Below are 19,386 nucleotides of genomic sequence, written 5' to 3'. Positions count from 1 at the left end.
AAGTGTATGAGGTGGTACAGGAAGCAGGGCCCTGCATCTCTTATTTTATGCTGGAGTGCTGTTTATATTTAACATGGAATATTGGAGAGAATACTGCACCCAGCTGTAGGATAACTAGGTTCAATTTTTAACTCTCCTGCTTTAGCTGTGTGACCTTAGGCAAGTATCTTAACATTTGTGCCTTCGTTTCTTCTCTAAGATGAAGATAAGACTTCACTATGTACCTCACAATGGTTGTTGTGAGGAAGGTCCTTTATAAGCTTAAAAGCATTGTATATAAATATGAGCTAATATTATAGGATAAAGGGATTATTTCTGGAAATTTTTGGTGGGGAGGGTGGAGGGTTGAAATAGAAAATCATGCACTGGATTGGGTTTGTGTTTTTTTTTACATTAAAACTTCAATTAATCAGAATCCAGTTGGCTAGAAGCCTTAACCAGAATTTTCTCTCTCATTTGTCATCTTTATACTCCATTTACATAAGACAGGAGTAAATGACCCAAAAGAAAAAAAAACAAAACTCCGATTAAGGATTTGTTTAAAAACAGCAACAGCAAAAAAGCTTTCAGGATATAACCTGGTATTAGTGACTGTCATCTTCTATAGCAACTTCAAGATTATATGGTAATCATTAATATTCAAGTTTCATCTTAATGTAATATCTGATTTATCAAATAACAAGTTATATTTTATTATCCTCTACTAAGACAGGAAAGTTGGCTAATAATACATTTTAGAAAGAGTTTTCAACAACAAAATTGAAAGAAAACAATTTTTCTGGATAGTCCACAGAAACCAGAAAATTAAGCTGAAATATATCCCCTCTTCTCCCCAGATGCCTTTATACCCCCACCCCGACCCCTTAGCATTTTGGTATATTGAAGTTTTAGTGTATGGGGGGAAAGGATGTGAATGAGGGGAAATTTGAAGGTTTATGTAAAGAGAGTGCTGATCAGCTATTCTTCATCTCCACAGAGGACAGAACTAGAGGAAATGGGCTTAGTTTGCAGCAGGAGAGATTTAGGTTAGACATAAGGAAGAACTTCCTGACGGTAAGGGTTATGAAACATTGGAACAGACTACTCTGGGAAGTTGTGGGATTTCAATCCCTATAAGCAGCCATGGTTTAGATGCAGGCCTGACTGGGAGGATTCTTGATATTCCTTCCACCTTTGTTGTCCTGTCTCTATCCTTCAACTATCCCACCACACCCTTTCTTCTGGCAGCCTTTTCTACCTTTCAAGAACTCTTATGATCCATGGGGAGGCCCTTGAACTGACTTTGGAGACAGTTGGGGAGTGGGAGAATGGGTAGTAGGAAGCCAAGTATAAAATAAGAGAGAACAGACAAGAAATTTCTGGCAATAATTGGATTTTACTGGTTCTTCTTACTTGATGTAGAATTTTTGGAAACTCCCCCTTACAACAAGCAGTATACAGAGTCCCAGCTCCGAGCAGGAGCTGGCTACATTCTTGAAGACTTCAATGAAGCCCAGGTGAGCATTTCCTCCTGTGTAGCTTTCTAGAATGGTAGCTAAGTTCTGGGGAACTGAGAAGTTGCTATATGTCAGATGGTGTGAAAAGGGGTTGAGTAGGGAATAAAGTTTAGGCCTAGTATAGGGAGAATGCTGTTGCTGGGAACAGAAAAGATGGGGATTTGAATTTGAAAGAAATTTCCACTTCCTATTCCTGATTTTTAGCCTGTAGACTGGTGTAATTTGGGAATTTTTGCTGGGGCATTAGGGCGTCCTGGAGGTTTGGTGAGTTGCATAAAAGGGCAGTATGAAGCTTTTTTGGCAACTTGGATGGGCTAAGGTACATTTGTTACTGTTTGGAGGGCTTCAACTTAGCTCCCTTCTCAGCTTTTTGGGGCCATCTTAGAACAAAATCATTAAGCATATCGACTGAATTTCTTCCTTCCCAGTGTAATGTGGCCTATCAGTGTCTTCTGATTGCGGATCAGCACTGTCGGACCCGGAAGTACTTCTTGTGCCTTGCCAGTGGGATCCCTTGTGTATCTCATGTCTGGGTCCATGACAGCTGCCATGCTAACCAGCTCCAGAACTATCGAAATTACTTGCTGCCAGCTGGGTACAGCCTCCAGGAACAGAGGATACTGGAATGGTAAGGACTTGGAATTAATTTTGAATTCAGTAGGATAGCATTATAGCAAATGTACAAGTGAGAACCTAGGCCAGGAAGTGCTGTATGTAATGATAAGCTTTGGGTGAAAAGGGCTATCAGGCAGTAAGCATTTATTGAGTGCCTATTATATGCTGGGCATTGTGCTAAGATACAAAAGACAGTCCCAGCTATCAAGGAGCTCACAGTCTAATGGGAGAGATGAGCAGCAAATAGTTATGTATAAATAAGTTGAATACAGAATAAACAGAAAATAATTAAAAGGAAAGCAGTAGAATTAAGAGGGGTTGGGAAAGGCTTTCTGTAGAAAGTGAGATTTTAAAAACAGACAGGTTTTATATTTGATTCTGGAAGCGGTGGAGAACCATTGGAGTTCATTGAGTAGTGGAGGGTTGACATGGTCAGACCTGTACTTCAAGAAAATTACTTTGGTGGCTGGAGGGTAGACAGGAGCAGGAAGAGACTTAAAGCAAGTGGGCCTGTATCAGAGTATGGGGTGTCTGAGGAGAGAAGGGGACATGTTTGAGAGATGTTCCGAAGGTGAAATCAACAGGCCTTGGCAACAGATTGGATATGGGGGGGGTGAGAGATAGTAAGGATTCTGGAATGACTCCTAGGTTGTGAGCCTGAGGCATTAAGAGGATGGTGTTTCCTTTGACAGAAATAGGGAGGGGGAGAATGTTTAGAGGGAAAGATAATGAGTGATTTTCGATATGTTCAGTTTGAGATGTCTGAAAAGCAGTTGGAAATGAGAGATTGAAGGTAGTAAGGAGAGAAGTTGGGACAGGAGAGGTAAATTTGAAAATTAGCATAGAGAAGAGAATTAAATTCATGGGAACTCTGAGATTACCAAGTGAAGTAGGGTAGAGGGAGAAAAGAACATGGCTGAGGACACAACCCTGTGGGCCATCTATTGTTAGAGGGCATGACCTAGGTGAGGATCCAGCCAAGGACACTGAGACAAGAGTTGTCTGTTACATAGGAGAACCAGGAAAGAGTGATGTCTAAAAACCTAGAGAGAAGAAAGTATCAAGGAGAGAAGAGTGATCAGCAGTATCAAAGACTCTAGTGGGATTGAAGAGAATGAAGATTGAGAAATGCCTGTTGGATTTGGCAGTCAAGAGACCATTGGTGATTTTGGAGAGAGCATTTTCAGTGGAATGATGAAGTTGGAAGCCAGATTGGAAGGCATTAATAAGAGAGTGAAAGGAGAGAGAGGTACAGCTATCGTAGATGGCCTTTTTAAGTTTAGTCTTAAAGGGCAGAAGAGATACAGGATGATTTAAGGGATGGAAAGATCAAATGCAGTTTTTTCAGGAAGAAGGAGACATGATGGGCATGCTTGTAGGCAGTAGGAAAGAAACCAGAAAACAAGGAAAGAACAAAAATAAGTTATAAAAAGAGGATTCTGGGAAGATGCCAGAGTAGGGCAGAAAACTTTGGCTCTCCAAATTTCTTTCACAAAAAAAGACAGAAAATCACCTCAGAGCAGCAGAAATAAATATGGGGTAAAGCAATTATTCTCCTAAAATAATTTGAGAAGACCCCAGGAAAGACATGCCTTCCAGGGGCAGAGTTTCCACCTGAGTGAAGTGCAGACACCTCCAGGCTGACTCCACAGAATCAACAAACAAGCCCTATTGGGAGGCAGCCCCAGCTTTAGAAACTTCCATCTCAAGGACAGTGTTGGGGGATGAGGTGGGAGGTAGGGGTGTCTGACAGCTGAGTAGTAGAAGATTGAAGGACTTTCCACTGCCAAGGGACACCAAGCACAGCTGTGCTGACCAGATACATCCCAGACTGTGGCTGCAGGGAGAAGGAGCTAGCACACACCTGGGAAGTGCAATAGCGAGAGGCAGGGACTTGTAGGCTGTGGGCACTTACAGGAGAGCACAGTCCCTGGTTTCAGTTCCAGGGCAGAAAGGCCAGTTGTAATTTGCAGCCACCTGAGGAACCTCAGGGAGAAAAATCATTTGCAGATCAGCATGGCTGGGGTCCCTAGCTGTGGCTTAGGAGTGGAGAGAAGAGCCCAAGGTTGGGCCCCAGGACAGACCTCAGAAAATAACAGTAGGGAGGATCTGAGGCTTGGGGCATCATTGTTCACTGGGCCTTGGGACCAGAACTTGATTACACCAACAGCTGCTAACAACAAAATAATTAATCAATCAATTAATCAATAAAGTGAGTAAGCAAAGGAGAAAGAACCCAACCATAGATGGTTACTATGGGGATAGAGAAGATCTGGGTTCTTACTCAGAGGAAGATAATGGAGCTAAAACAGCCACTCCTACTTCAATGAGAAACATCAAATGGTCCCAAGCACAAAGAGAGTTCTTGGAAGAACTTAGAAAGGACTTTAAAAATCAAATAAGAGAGATTGAGGAAAAATTAAGAGAAAAAAATCAAGAAAATTATGAAAAGAAAGCCAACCAAATGGAAGTAGAGAATCAAAAGCTTGAGGAAGAAAATAATTCCCTGAAAACTAGAATTGGGCAAAGGGTAGCTAATGATATTCTAGGACACCAAGAAATCATAAAACAAAATCAAAAGAATGAAAAAATAGAAGAGAAGGTGAAACATCTCATCAGAAAAACAACCCATCTGGAGAACAGATCAAGGAGAGAAACATAAGAATAGTCAGACTACCCGAACATTATGATTTTAAAAAAAAGGAATCTTGACACGTGTTACAAGAAATTATCAAGGAAAATTGCCCTGAAGTTCTAGAACAAAAAGGCAAAGTAGAAATAGAAAAAATCCACTGATCATCCCTTGAAAGAGATCTCAGGAGGAAAACTTACAGGAACATCATAGCCAAGTTTCACAGCTCCCAGGTTAGGGAGAAAATAACGGAAGCAACAAGGAAAAAAAATTTAAACGTTATGGAGCTACAATAAGGATAAGACAAGACCAAAGAGCTACTATGGTGAAGAACCGTAGGTTTTGGAATGCTATATTCTGTAGAGCAAAAGAGCTGGTGGGGTAATGACCAAGGGTAACTTACCCAACAAAGTGAAGTATAATCCTGAATGTGAAAAAGACAAACAGACAGACATTCAACAAACTGAAAACCTTTCAGGTATTTGTAACACAAACCCCAGAACTTAAGGGAAAATACGACATGTAACATCCAAGAGAAATATAAGGTAAACATTAAAGACCAATTGTAAGGAACTCAATAAGGTCAAATTGTTTACTTCTTATATGTGAAAATATTAACAGTACTCTTATGATTGTCATCATTATTTGGGTAGTCTGAAAGAAAGACTTGGGCTGAGCAGAATATGATGGGGTGATTCTAAAAAATAAAATGTAGGGAGAGATAAAAAGGAGTGATTATCTCATTCAAATGAGGCATAATAGGAAAAACTGATACAGAAGAAGCTAGCGGGGGGAGGACAGGCAGTGTTGGAACCTTACTCTCGTCAGGGATGGGTTAGAGAGGGAAATATATGTATGTATAAAAGTCTTCTAAATTTGGTAAGAGAGAGGATAAAGGGATAGGATGGGGGAGAAGATAAAGGAGGGACTCTTAGACGGATAGGTAGGTTAAGGAATAAGAAGACAAGACAGCAGGTAGAAATAAAGCAGAGGAGTGAGGTGGAATAGGGTAAACAGAATGAGAAAGATAGTAAGGAAAAATAGGAAGGAGGAAAATACTAACAAGTAATTGTAGCTTAGAATATGAATGGGACGAATCTACCCATAAAATGAAAATAGATAGCAGAATAAAAATTTGAATTCAATACTATGTTGCTTTCAGGAAACATAATAAAAATGATAATATAAAAGGACAAGAGTAGAACTTAGTATGTAAAAAAAGCAAGGAGTGTAATCATGATCTCAGAAAAAGTTGAAGTTAAAATAGATTTAATCAAAAGTAAAAAATAGAAAAAGTACACTATGTGGTCAATATTATTTAATATTGTTTTGGACCATTTAACATACCTAGACAGTATAAAACACCTGAGCATATACCTGCCAAAACAGACACAAACATAAAACACTTTTTATACAAATAAACTCAGATCTGAATAATTGAAGTAATATTTTCTGGTTATGGGTAGGTAAAGGCAATATGAATTTTTAAATGACAGTTTTACTTTATTTATTCAGTGTCATCCCAATTAAATTACTAAAAACTTATTTTGCTGAGTTAGAAAAAATAACAAAGTTCATTTGGAAGAACAAAAGTTCAGAAACTTCAAAGAAACCAGGAAAACAGATGTAAAGGAAGTATATTCAGTAGTATCAGAACTTAAATTATATTATAAGGTGAGAGCATTGTTGACATGTAAAACGGATAGTTTCTATTATTTTTAATTAAAACTTTCTTGTAAAGATAAAACTTATGCAGGCAAGAATAGAAGGAATACAAAAAATTGAGGGGAAACTTTCATAGACAATCTCTCCAATAGGGTGTGATTGGGTTGGTATATTGCTGTGGTGTAGGAAATGATGAGTGGGTTGATTTAGAAAAACATGGAGACTTTGACCTCTGAAGGAAGATGCTATCTACCTCCAGAGAAACCAATGACAGGTGGAAATAAGCATAGTATGGTCTTACGTATATGTGTATAAGTGTATATGTGTATATTTATAGATATCTGTGTATATATATATATATATATATATATATATATATATATATATATATAGCCATACTTAATTGTAGCCTTCTTTAGGGCATTGAGGGGAGGGAGGGGAAAAATAAAGTGTGCAGCAGAGGAACGAAAGAAAACCAACAAGGAAGCAAAGAAAAGCTGGGTAACTTTGAAAACAACATGTAGTATTTATCATATAGGTTTTCTTGAAATGGAAATTTATTTTTATATTGAATCCTCTCATGTTCTACTGTGTACGTGGCAATTTTTTTTTTCTTTTCTCATTTTGTGTTTTAAGTTTATAATAAAAAAATTCACAAGAAGAAATGTTACAGAGTAGGAATGACAGATGGGGCAGTCTTTTGGAGAGGTTGGAATGGCTGAGATCTCTTGAACAAGTATAGAGATTGGCCTTGTAAATCCTCTACAGTAACAAGGTATCTGAGTGATATGAGAAGAGGAAGAAGGGAGAAGAGGGAGCCCATGGTGAATGACCTCAATTTTTTCCATAAAATGTGAGCCAAGGTTTTTGTTTGAGAAGTGTAATATTCTTTACCTCTATTCAGCAGCACTTGTGCAGGAGTAAGGTGGTGGAAAGTGGGAATGATCCGGGGCTGAGGCTTGGCAGGATACAATCAGTGATGTAATGAGGGGGCTAGGGACTCAAAAAAGAATAATGTAGAGCTGAACTGGTTCACCAATGGGAACTGAGAGAATTAGTCCTTGAAGTTAAAGGTTTTTGAGGAGTGTACATATATTTGTATAATTTAAGAGCATTTAAAAATGTTTCTGACCTATGGGAGGACAAGTCCTGGAGTGGAGGAGGTATGAAAGAACATGCTCTTATGTGACCCTGAACCTAAGGACCAGTTAGACCTGAGATGATCATAGCAATAAAGGGGTAAGCCTGTCAGGTTCTCCAGGCTAAGGCCTAAAGAGTAGAATTTTGAAGAAGTCTTTATTCACAGAAATTTGAGTGTGCTCCCACAGAAAGCTAACTCTTTAAAACATTCAAATATATACAAAGAACTGTTAGGGGAGGTTTGAGGCTAAATGGGTTTAGTACTCAGCTTGTTTCCTCCTAGAGAGGATTAAGACCCCAGCTTTGATTATGTTCCCTTTTTTGTAGGCACCCCCGTGAGAATCCTTTCCATAATCTGAAGGTCCTTTTAGTATCCGACCAGCAGCAAAACTTCCTGGAACTCTGGTCTGAGATCCTCATGACTGGAGGAGCAGCCTCAGTGAAGCAGCACCACTCAGTTGCCCAGAACAAAGGTACCTCTTGAAAGGATGTTAGGAAGCCCCTGCTTCCCCAGGGAGTGCATTGTTCCTGTTTTGCCCGTATCTGGCTAGCTTTTATAATTACTGGGCCTTGTGGTCAAAGCTCCTGTCCTGACAGGTTGACCTTGCCCATGTTCCTCTGAAAGAAGACAAGAGCAACTTCAAGAGGTGAGGTGAGCCAGGTGAGACAAGCTCAGGGCTGTTCTTAGCTCCTGCTTGATTCCAGTGGTATGTCTGCCAAACCTTTCCCTAGACACAGCCATTTTCTGGGTTCAGAGACACTCACTATGGTATCCTTTCACTAAAAAGTCCTAGTTCAAATAGAGATTTGATGGACAGGTCTCTAGTTTGGACATAGTGGAATGGGGCTGGCTAGAGGGCACATACTTCCTCATAACAGAGGGCTATGATGTATTCCTTTTGTTTTCTGCTGATTTTTCCAGATGTTGCTTTGGGGGTATTTGATGTTGTGGTGACAGACCCCTCGTGCCCTTCTTCGGTGCTGAAGTGTGCAGAAGCATTACAGCTGCCTGTGGTGTCACAAGAGTGGGTTATCCAGTGCCTCATTGCTGGGGAGAGAGTTGGATTCAAGCAGCATCCAAAATATAAACATGATTATGTCGCTAACTAAAGATGCTCAGCCCCATCAATTTCATTCCCTGCTGTTGTGAAGACTGTGTTTTAACCAGGTTTTAAATGTGTCTTGTGTGTAACTGGACTTCATGCATGGATCATTGTATATAGTTTTCTTTGCTGGACTTTTATGATAAAATAAATGTTGAATCTCTTTGGTTGTAGTAACTGATTTCTTTATCCTTTTTTTCTGAGTTTCTTCTGGAAGGAATAGGAGAAAAGAACATTCCATGTATGGCAGAGGTATTTTAATCCCTTTTTTTTAAGTATTTTGATAAATGTATTTCAATATAATTGGTTTCCTTTCTAATCCTATATATTTTATGAATATAAAAACAATTCTTAGGAGGAGTCCACAGACTTCACCAGACTTCCAAAAGGAGTCCATGTCACGAAAATGATTTAAGAACTCCAACTGTATGACTTTTAAGCAGAATCCTCTTCACCTTTTGGAACAAGGGCATCTGGTCTTGGAGATAAAGGGGGGATGAGGGGCTTTCAAATTTGCTATTTGGTGTTTTGTAGGCTTAGTGGTGACCATTTTTGTTTTTTCTAGTTAATTTTGTACCAAGACATTCCAAAGATAAGTGGAGAATATTCTTTGCCTTAAAATATTTCTTTCCAGTGAGTATAACTGGTAAGTTATATATACTTTCTAAGATATGAAGTTATGAAGCTTAGGGATGCTAAGATCTAGCCGCACTGAAGGGCCTTTCTTTGATGTTTGGGTAAGCTGTCCTGTGGAGCTAGCTAGTAGAGTCTAGGACTGGGCTGTGACTGGGTCAGAAGCTCCGAGGTCATATAAAATGAAACAGCTGCCTGAACACTTAAAAATTTTCAAGACTCCAAAAAGTCATCTATTTAATTGCTGTAAGCCATGGCTCTTACTACCAGAAATCAGTTAGTCCCTTTTCAGTTTGCAGTAGAGGGAAAAACCACCTCCATCAATCTTCTTTAGGAGACACCTGAACAGCTCTTCTTTTCTCTTGCTTTCTAGGAGACAGCAATGGAAAGTCCCTGCCAGGTGACTGATTAACTTAAAGAGGAAGGGGATGTTAGAACAGTGAGCAATGGCACTAGAATCTAGGTAAATTTTTTTTTGGCAGGGGGGAAGGCAGGGAAATTGGGGTTAAGTGACTTGTCCAAGGTGACACAGCTAGTAAATGTGTCAAGTGTCTGAGGCTGGATTTGAACTCAGGTCCTCCTGACTCCAGGGCCGGTGCTCCACTTACTGTGCCACCTAGCTGCCCCAAATGTAGGTAAATTTTCTAGATACAGAGATCAAGTTTTTATCTGCTATACAGAGAAACCAGTACAATGGTAAGGGTTTAATAAATATTTATTTTGATGGTATTACAAAACTGCTGATGACCTAGATTCAAGCCCTGTCTGTGCCACGTAAGATTTTCTAAGACTGTGGTCGAGTCACTTAACTGCTAAGACTATGAGTTGTGGATTGGCTGCAGGTCTGAATTGGAGGGAGTCTCCCATACCTATGAGATACCACCACCACCACTCCCCCCCCCCCAAAAAAAACCCCAACAACTGCTGAATGGTTCTATTTTCGTAGCACTAATATAGTTGGGTATGGAGTGTGGAATTGGTGATTTAAACTACTTTTATAGCTGGAATTTTCACATGGGGTCTTTATTCTATCTCCTCTCCGCACCTCCCCCAAAAAAACCCCAAAAAACTTCCATATATCTTTAGTTGTATTACTAGTTGTATTTAGTTATATTTAGTTGTATTACAGCCATTTACTCATCAAGTTTAAGCTGACATAGTTGGAAGTTGATGAATTTCTTGATTCTTAGATTAAAATCTTTTTATCTTCTTCAAGGATGGTGGAAAAGCTGAATAATGAGGAATGGCTATAAAGTCAATAGAAAATTTACCTGTTGCCCTTCTTGCTTGCTAATGGCACCCAGAAATCTAATGTGTGCAAAAATAGTCCCCTTTGCAAACATATGCCATAAGCAGATTTGACTTTCTGGTCATATTACAGTGATTGTTCAAAATGTATTTCTAGTAGAACTCTATGTTCAGTCATGGTCATTTGACTATTAACTAAGTCATGCTGTACCACCAAACTCCTAGAAGGAGGATTAATAAACTCTTCTAGAAGTCCAGAAGAAAATTTGCTTTTGTTTGAGTGTGTATAAAGCTAACTTTTTTTTTAATGGCTACGAATGATGTCCTTAGTACAAAGTTAATGGCTCCATGACAAGAAGGAGTGGATTAAACTGCAGTGATTGAAGAGGAGATAAAGCATTTCTCAGTTATAAAAGCAGAACAGGATGTTTCCATGAACCTTCAGCAACAGACAGGGTTACCAGGCTGGATGGATGGAAACTGCAATCTTGCCAACTCAGTTCCTGAACTCAGCTCCTGAACATCAGCAACAGGGTTCATACCCCAAAACTGCAAAAGAAAAAGACTCCATCACATAATTTTCAGAGGTCTTCTACAAAAAACTATAGATGTGAGACAGTTTCACGTTAAAGCTCCAGGAATTGTAGATAGTTCCTAGCCTGTCTTCTGTTAACATCATCAAAAGAACTACTGGAGAAGGCTGAGACCAAAGAAGTTTTTTTTTTCTCTTTAGGAAAAAGTTTGAAGAAAGATAATGGTAGAACTGAGCAGATGATTCCTACCATGCCCTCCTGCTCACAAACCCACACTATAAGTAGGGGGAAAAATCCTACTGAAGAGACTATTCAATATAAAAAAAGCTTGACCTTTTTACATGAGGCAGCATGGCACAGCAGAGGAGAGTCCACTGGATGTAGGACCTGAATTCAAATTCCGGCACTGCTATTTATGTGACTTTGGGCAATCTGAGACATTAGGTCTCACTTTCCTCATTATAAAATAAAGGGGTTGGAGTAGAAGACCTCAGAAGATCCCTCCAGTGCAGTCTATGATTCTATGCACCTAGCTAGCTGAATACCACCTGTTCCTACCTGCCCAGAGTTCCACCAGCTTGGGTGTAATACTTGTTGTAATCCAATCTTAGCAGCAGTTGAGCCAAATCTGAGTTTATCTGATGATTCCGGACACTGGAAAGGATCTTAAAGAGAAGTGAAGACTGACGGCTAAAACCCTGCAGGAAAGAATAACAGTAATTCAAGTGAGCTCCCCACAAAAATTCATTCTTTCACCTATAGCTGGGGAAGATGGGGAATTTCATAGGAAGTGCCTTTTAAGTTCAGGGGATTAATTGTGGCTATACACCAGGGAAGGAGAGGTCCCAGATCCAGCAGAAAGGCCTAACCTTGTGTAGGGAACAGTAACAAATGCCAACTGACTGCTCCACCCAATGCTGGGTCACAGATACAGGAGGAAGGGTCCTGTACCTAGTAGGGGTGCTGTTACAGAGCAAGGAGTGGTCACAGGCTCCAGGCTATGCACTGAGCAAGCAGCCAGTTGAGAAGCAACAGTTACATGGCTCTTACTTTGGGAGTGGAGCTGGGGGGTGAGGGAGTGGAGGGGTCTCAGTTTCAGCATCAAGCCCAGTCTGAAGCTGGCAGGGTAATAACCAAGGCAAGAATCCTAGACCAAAGGAAACCCTCTATTCTGTCATCCTCAATCACAGAGCTTTCTTGTGGGTTGATAGTGGTTGATTCCAACAGCACTCCACTGGAACTCCAATGAGAGGCAAGCATACAATTGCAAAGCTCAGACCCAAAACCAGGCCAGGAACTTGCAGAGCTCTGACCATTAGGATGGCACTCAGATTTCATCTTGGATCAAACCTCTTTGGGAGCACTGGAAGCTTGTAGGTGTTCAGCCTGAGCTATCCCTGAGATCCTGGAATAACATAACAATACCCCAAGAAAGCAGCATCAAGACCCAAGAGGACACAAATATAACCTAGACATTCCTTCCAAAAGTCCACAAAGTCTGGCCTTTACACAAAGACTGGCGTTAAGAAGTAAGCAAACAAAAAAGAATCCCACCATTGGTGAAAGGGTCACTCAAGCCACAAACTTATGAGTGTTTTGGAGTGATTTTTTTTCCTTTCACTCAAGTCTCAAAGAAAAATACAGCTTGAGCACAAGTTCAACTAGAATTCCTAGAAAGGAAGATGCAAGAGTTTATTTTTTCAAAGCACAAAGACTTTTTCTTTTTTTTTAGTTCCAAATTCTCACATTCCCCTCACTCTACCTGACCCAGTAAGAAAGCAAAAAACTCCAAAACCTATTACAGATATGTATAGTACTGCAAAACAAAGTTGCACATTAGCCAAGTTGAAGAGCTTAAAAATTTTTTTTATACATGAAAACATTAGAGGAAAAGAACTGGATGAAACACAAAATTAGAAAAAGAATTAATAGCTTGGAACGAGAGGTACAAAACCTTACCCATGCAACAGACTCCCTGAAAATTAGAATAGACTAAATAAAAGATGATGATTCAATGAGACAAGAAATATTAAAACAATGTCAAGAAAACTGCCTCCATCTCTTGGACCCAGAAGGCAATGTCAATTAGTAAGCATTTATTAAGCATCTATTATGCACCTGGCAGTGTGCCAGTCACTGAAGAAAGAAAGTACAAAGAAAGGCAAAAGGCAGTTCCTGTTCTCAAGGAGCTCAAAGTCTGTTAGGGAAGACAACATGGGAACAACTATGTACAGACAAGCTAGATACATGATAAATCTGAAATAATCAACAGAAGGAAGGCATTACAATTAAGGGGGATCAAGAAAGGCTTCCTGTGGAAGGTAGGATTTTAGCTGGATCTTGAAGTCAGGAAATGGAGATGAACAGAAAGAGAATTCCAAGCATGAGGGAAAGTAAAAAGGTCTGCAGTTTGGAGATGGAGAGTCTTGTGAGAGGAAGAGCAAGGAGGCCTGTGACACTGGATCACAGGCTATGTGGTGGAGAGTAAGGTGTGAGAAGACTGTAAAGGTAGGAGGGGCCTAGGTTATGAAGAGCTTTGAATGCCAAACAGGATTTTATATTTGTTCCTGGGGGTTATAGGGAGCCATTGACATTTATTGAATAGGGAGGTGACATGGAGAAATCTGCACTTTTAAGATTAATTTGAGAGATGAGGGGAAGGGAGATGGAGTGGAATGGGGAGAGACTAGAGGCAGGGAGATAAACCAGCAGGCTGTTTCAATAGAAAAGGAATGAGGTAATAAGGGCAGGTAGTAGAGCATCAGGTGCAGTGTCAGAGGAAAGGCATATATGGGACTCGTTTTGAGGTAAAATCAACAGGACATGGGAACAGAGTGGATATGGAAAATGAAAGAGAATGAGGACTTGAGGATAAGACCTGTGTCTGGTGTTATGTTAAACAAGTTACAGAAAAGTTCAGAAGAGGCTAGGTTTTTGGGGGGAAAGTTAATGAATTCAGTTTTGGACATGTAGAATTTAAGATGTCTATGGGAGAAAGCCAAGATGGCAGAGTAGCATGAAGCAGTACAACAAGCTCTTTCCCCCCGCCTCGCCCCCCCCCCCCCCCATCAAATTACTCCAAACAAAACTAGACAATGCACCAGACTGAATCGTGACGGCTAAATCCAGGAAAAGTCACAGTGCGTCATTTGTCCATTCCAGGTCATCCTAGGGAAAAAGATGGAGAGGTCTACGGACACTAGGGATGAAGCTAGGTACAGGGCACCCCAGGCATTAAGGACTCCAACTCTTAGGGAGAGGCTGTACACCAGGGCAAGAGGAAGGCCCGGACCCATATTAGAATGCAGGAACAGGTGTCAACTGGCACTTTTGGCACATGCTCCCCAGTTCTGGGTCACAGATCCTTGGCAGACTGAGGAGGGAACCTGTCCCCAGGGGGTAGTAATCCTGACCAGAGAGACCGATGGTGATTCAAAGTGAGAGGAGCAAGTTCAGAAGTGGTAATGATGTGGCTCAAAGCCCCAGAATGGGGTGCCAGCTTCCAGCCCAGTCTGACCACCTGCAGAAGAGTAACCCTGGTGGGAATCCGAGACCAAAGGGGAGCTGACAATTCTTATCACTGAACTAGCAGCTTTCTAGGTAGCTGGCAGAGTAAGGTCCAGCAGTCAACTACTGCTCAGATCCAAACCCAGGGCAGGACCTTGTACAGTTTAGACCAGGAGGCAGTGAGCAGAATTTACCCAGGGTAAAAACACTGGGGACACTGAAAGCTTGCCATTTCCTAACTCCTGGAATAATAAAACATTCAATACTCCAAGAAAGCCTAGACCTTCCCTCCAGAAATGTGGAGGGCCCAACCCTAACATGAAATCTTTAGTTGGGAAGTAGGCTGGAAGAATGAATGAAGAATCCCACCATTAAAAACTATTATGGTGGCAGGGAAGCTCAAGACACAAATCCATAAGAAAAGATGACTCCAAATATCTAAAAGTAAAGCCTAGGAGAAAAATACAGCTTGGGCATAAATTCACCTGTAATTGTTGGAAGAGATAAAGCAAGAGTTTTAAAAAAGAAGAGTTGAAAAACCTTTTTCTAAATTAAGTGAGAGCACTTGAGGAAAAAAATGTAAAGGAAATGAGAGCTACGGATGAGTGAACTGAAAAGGGAATTAACAGCTTGGCACAGGAGGTACAAATCCTTGCCTAAGCAACAAACTCCCTGAAAATTAGAATGGATCAAAAAGAAGCCAATGAGTCTATGAGACATCAAAAAATATTAAAGTCAAAAGACTGAAAAAAAAATAGAAGAAAATGCAAGGAATCTCATAGCAAAAACAACTGAACTGGGAAACCGATCAGGAGGAAAAAAAATTTAAGAATCATTGAACTATCTGAACATGAACTGTCATGAACAAAAATAACAGCCTAGACATCTTATTTCAAGAACTCTTAAAAGAAAACTGCCTACATCTCTTGCAACTAGAGAGCAAAGCAGAAAAAGAAGGAATTGACCAATCACTTCCAGAAAGAAATTCCAAAACAAAAACTCCCAGGAACGTCACAGCCAAAATCCAGAGCTTCTGGGTTAAAGAAAAAATACTCCAAGTTGCCAAAAATAATCTAAGTACCAAGGAGCCAAGTCGGAATCATACATGATTGAGCAGCCCCTAGTATAAAGGAATGGAGAACCTGGAATACATTTTTTTCAGAAGGCCAAAGACTTAGGGTTACAACCAAAAATAACTTATCAGTAGAACTGAGTATAATACTCGGGTAAAAATGGACTTTTAATGAAATAGAGAACTTTCAAGGATTCCTAATGAAAACGCCAGAGCTTGGTAGAAACTCTGAAGTTCAAACACAGGAGTTAAGAGAAAAATGAAAAGGTAAACACAAATGAACAATGATAAGGGACTAAATAAGTGTAATTGTTTACGTGCAAACATGGGGAGATAATATATACATATGTCCCCTCTGAACCCTATCACCAGGAGTCATAGGAAGTCTAATTAGGCAAAGCCTGGGATTGGTTCTGTTGATGTCTTGGTGATCTTAAGAGAAGAATGGAAAGAGAGGGGGGAAGTATAATATATTGGGGAAGGAGTAAAGATGGAAGGGAAAGGTTAGGGAAAATTAATAACTTTTGGGGCACAGCTCCAAATTGCTTTCCAGAATGCTTAGACCAATTTATAGCTCTACTGACATGGTGCATTAATGTACCTATTTTCCCATGTACTTTCCAGCATTTGCCATATTCCTTTTTGTCAGCTTTGCCAAACTGGTGAATATGAAGTGGAACCTTAGAGCTGTTTTAATTTGCATTTCTCTAATTATTAGTGATTTAGGCATTTTTTCATATGGCTTTTGACAGCTTGGATTTCTTCCTCTGAAAACTGCCTGTTTACAGCCTGTGACCACTTGATAACTGGGGGACTTATTCTTATGAATCTGAAATTTTTCCTTTTTTTTTTATAAATATGTACTTTATCAGAGAAAATTGCCACAAATATGTTTTTCCATTTTTGCCTCTTTTAATTTTAGCAGCACTGGTGTTGTGCACAATCAAAATTGTCCTATAAACCTCTCTCTTGTTTGGACATGAATTCTTCCCCTCTCCAAAGATCTTACATGTAATTTCATCTTTGCTTTAAAAATCTGTTTATGGTATTACCCCTTATGTCTAAGACACACACCCATTTGGCTAGTACCCTGGTATATAGTGTGAGATGTTTAAACTATATTCTAATTTGTGCTAGACTGCTTTCCAGTTTTCCCAAGTTTCTATCACATAGTGAGTCCTTATCTTTGGGTTTATCAAATACTAGGCTACTGTGCTCAATTGCTTCTGTATATTGTGTACCTAATATGTTCTATTGGTCAACCTATTTCTTAACAACTACCAAATAATTTTGATGACTACTGTTTTGTAGTATAGTTTAAGATGTGGAACTGCTAGGCTTGCTTTCTTCCCTCTTTTTTTCACCATTCCCCTTGAGGTTCTTAGCCTTTTGTTCTTTCAGATAAATTTTGTTATTATTTTTCTTAGCTCTATAAAGTAATCCTTTGGTAGTTTGATTTGAATGGCACTGAATAAGTAAATTAATTTAGACAGTAGTCATTTTTATTATGTTGGCTCAGCCTACCCATGAGCAATGAATATTCTCCAGTTATTCAGATTTGTCTTAATGTCAAGTGTTTCCTGTAGTTGTAGTCATATAGTTCTTGTGAGCACCTTAGCAGGTAGATTCTCAAGTATTTTACACATACTATATAGTTATTTTAAATGAACTTCTCTTTTTATCTCTTTCTCCTGAGTTATGTTGGTAATATGCAGAAATGCTAATGATTTCTGTGGGTTTATTTTATATCTTGTAAATTTGTTGAAGTTGTTAATTATTTGAAGTAATTCTTCAGTTAATTCTCTAGAGCTTTCTATGTAAACCATTATATCATATGCAAAAAGTGTTTTCTTTTGTTTCTTCTTTGTCTATGCTTATTCCCTCAGTTTCTTTTTCTTGTATTATTGCTCTAGCTAGCATTTCTAACAGTATATCAAATTGTAATGGTGATAATGGACATCCTTGCTTTACCCTTAATCTTATTCAAAGACTTCTAAGTTTATCATTACATATAATGCTAGCTTTGGTTATAGATAAACACTGCTTATCAAATTGAGGAAAATACATTTATTCCTGTGCTAGTTCCTAGTCCTTTTAACAGGAATGGGTGTTGTATCTTGTCAAATGCTTTTTCTACATCTTCATTATTATTAACATGGTCAATTACATTTATAGTTTTACTAATATCAAACAAATCCTGTATTTTGGCTATAAATCCAACCTGGTCATACTGACGTGTTTGTGACATGTTGCTGAAGTCTACTTGCAAATATCTTATTTAAAATTTCTGCATTGTTTTCATTAGACATCAGTCTATAGTTTCCTTTTCTCTGTTTTGATGTTTTGTATTTTTTAACTTGTCCAATGAGGAAATTTGTTTTGCTTGACTATACATATTTGTTACAAGAGCTTTCTTTTACTTTCTTTTTCACTTGTGGGTGAAGGTGGGAGGGAGAGAGGGCAGATTTTGGCTAACTGAAAAAAAGGAAAATTTAATTTAAAAAAATTCCACAGAAGAGGATGGAAGCTGTCTCTATAACTGGCAAGACTGTCCCTATCCAGCTCCATTTTGGCAGAGCTGTCTACTCTGACTGAAAGACTTACCTTTACTAGGATACTCAATTGGGCAGCCCCACGCTCATCTAGAGGTCCTAGATTCTGACTGACCAGTGAGCAGAAACTGTGACAGAGATCTAGGATTTCATTCAGGCAGTGGAACACCTATATTTAAAAAAAAAAGTGAAAGAAGGAAAATGGGTATATTATGGGGAATGAGATTAGAGGATTTGGGGTCTTCTATTTTCAAGAACATACCTACAACTCTGACCTTTCTTCTTGTGCTCCAGGCTTACATCTCTGTCTGTTAGGGATACATTTCAATTTGAATGTTCTTTGGTACCTCAAATTCAGCATGTTTGAAACAGAACTCATTACCTTTAGTTCCTTAAAACTACTTTGTCCTTTAGGATTCCCAATTTCTATTCACTGTCTCCTGAACATACCACAGATACTCCATGGATATGTCTTTATTCATTCTATATCCCCTGTATGGCATGTATAAAAAATATACTTCTTCTTTCCTCTTCTTATTTTTCCACTTCTCTAAGTCTTTCTTCAAGGCCCACTTCTTCCATGAAACCTTCCCTGACTGCCCTAACTCACACCAAGCACTACAGCATTTACTGGCCATGCTATTTATTTGGTGCTAGAGTAACAATATAAGGCAACATATGCTATCTTGTAGGCCTTCCCAATTAGACTGTAATCTCCTTGAGAGGCAAAACCATGTGATTTGGATCCTGAGTGTCTAGAATAGGGCCTTAATGGAGTAGGTGCTAAATGACTATTTGTTGATGAAGTTCTAGTCCCATCATCCTCTCTCCAAAAATAAAATTGAACTCAAACCATCCAATGTGGGTAGCTGATCCTAATGCAGGGGTGGGGAACCTGCGGCCTCCAGGCCACATGTGGCCCTCTAGGTCCTCAAGTGTGGCCCTTTGACTGAGTCCAAGTTTTACAGAACAAATCCTTTTATTAAGAGGGTTTGTTCTGTGAAGTTTGAATTCAGTCAAAGGACTGAATTTGACGACCTACAGGGCCACATGTGGCCCCTGTCCTAAAGGTTCTCAAGTGTTTTTAGTTCACAGACATTTTTAGCAGAGTATTTCACTCCCTCTTACTTTTTATCATTTTTATATATACTCACTAAAATTCCTTCTACTACAGGTAAAGCGTTTCTGTT

The 19,386-nt window shown here is 39.4% G+C and overlaps 2 protein-coding genes across 3 annotated transcripts in view; one reads left to right on the top strand and one right to left on the bottom strand.

Annotated features, from left to right (window-relative positions):
- TP53BP1 (tumor protein p53 binding protein 1) overlaps nucleotides 1–8,828 on the top strand; it is a 118,447-nt gene extending 109,619 nt beyond the window's left edge. For both annotated transcript variants that reach the window (XM_036735130.1, XM_036735129.1), the window contains 4 exons: nucleotides 1,402–1,496; nucleotides 1,925–2,124; nucleotides 7,876–8,021; nucleotides 8,471–8,828. In XM_036735130.1, the coding sequence (XP_036591025.1) occupies nucleotides 1,402–1,496; nucleotides 1,925–2,124; nucleotides 7,876–8,021; nucleotides 8,471–8,658 (629 nt within the window). In that variant the 3' untranslated portion in view covers nucleotides 8,659–8,828. The remainder of the gene's footprint in view (nucleotides 1–1,401; nucleotides 1,497–1,924; nucleotides 2,125–7,875; nucleotides 8,022–8,470) is intronic.
- A 1,153-nt stretch (nucleotides 8,829–9,981) lies between these two features.
- The window catches only part of TUBGCP4 (tubulin gamma complex associated protein 4), a 30,943-nt gene continuing 21,538 nt past the window's right edge, over nucleotides 9,982–19,386 (bottom strand). Inside the window, exons 16-18 of the mRNA XM_036735991.1 lie at nucleotides 18,249–18,365; nucleotides 11,624–11,763; nucleotides 9,982–11,081 (exon numbers count right to left, since the gene is read on the bottom strand). Coding sequence (XP_036591886.1) covers nucleotides 11,069–11,081; nucleotides 11,624–11,763; nucleotides 18,249–18,365 — 270 coding nt within the window. The 3' untranslated portion in view covers nucleotides 9,982–11,068. The remainder of the gene's footprint in view (nucleotides 11,082–11,623; nucleotides 11,764–18,248; nucleotides 18,366–19,386) is intronic.

The sequence above is a fragment of the Trichosurus vulpecula genome, chromosome 8 (assembly GCF_011100635.1).
Source record: "Trichosurus vulpecula isolate mTriVul1 chromosome 8, mTriVul1.pri, whole genome shotgun sequence".
Classification (NCBI taxonomy): Eukaryota; Metazoa; Chordata; class Mammalia; order Diprotodontia; family Phalangeridae; genus Trichosurus; species Trichosurus vulpecula.
The sequence above is the reverse complement of the archived record's forward strand: the minus strand, read 5'-3'. Positions and strand labels throughout refer to the sequence as shown.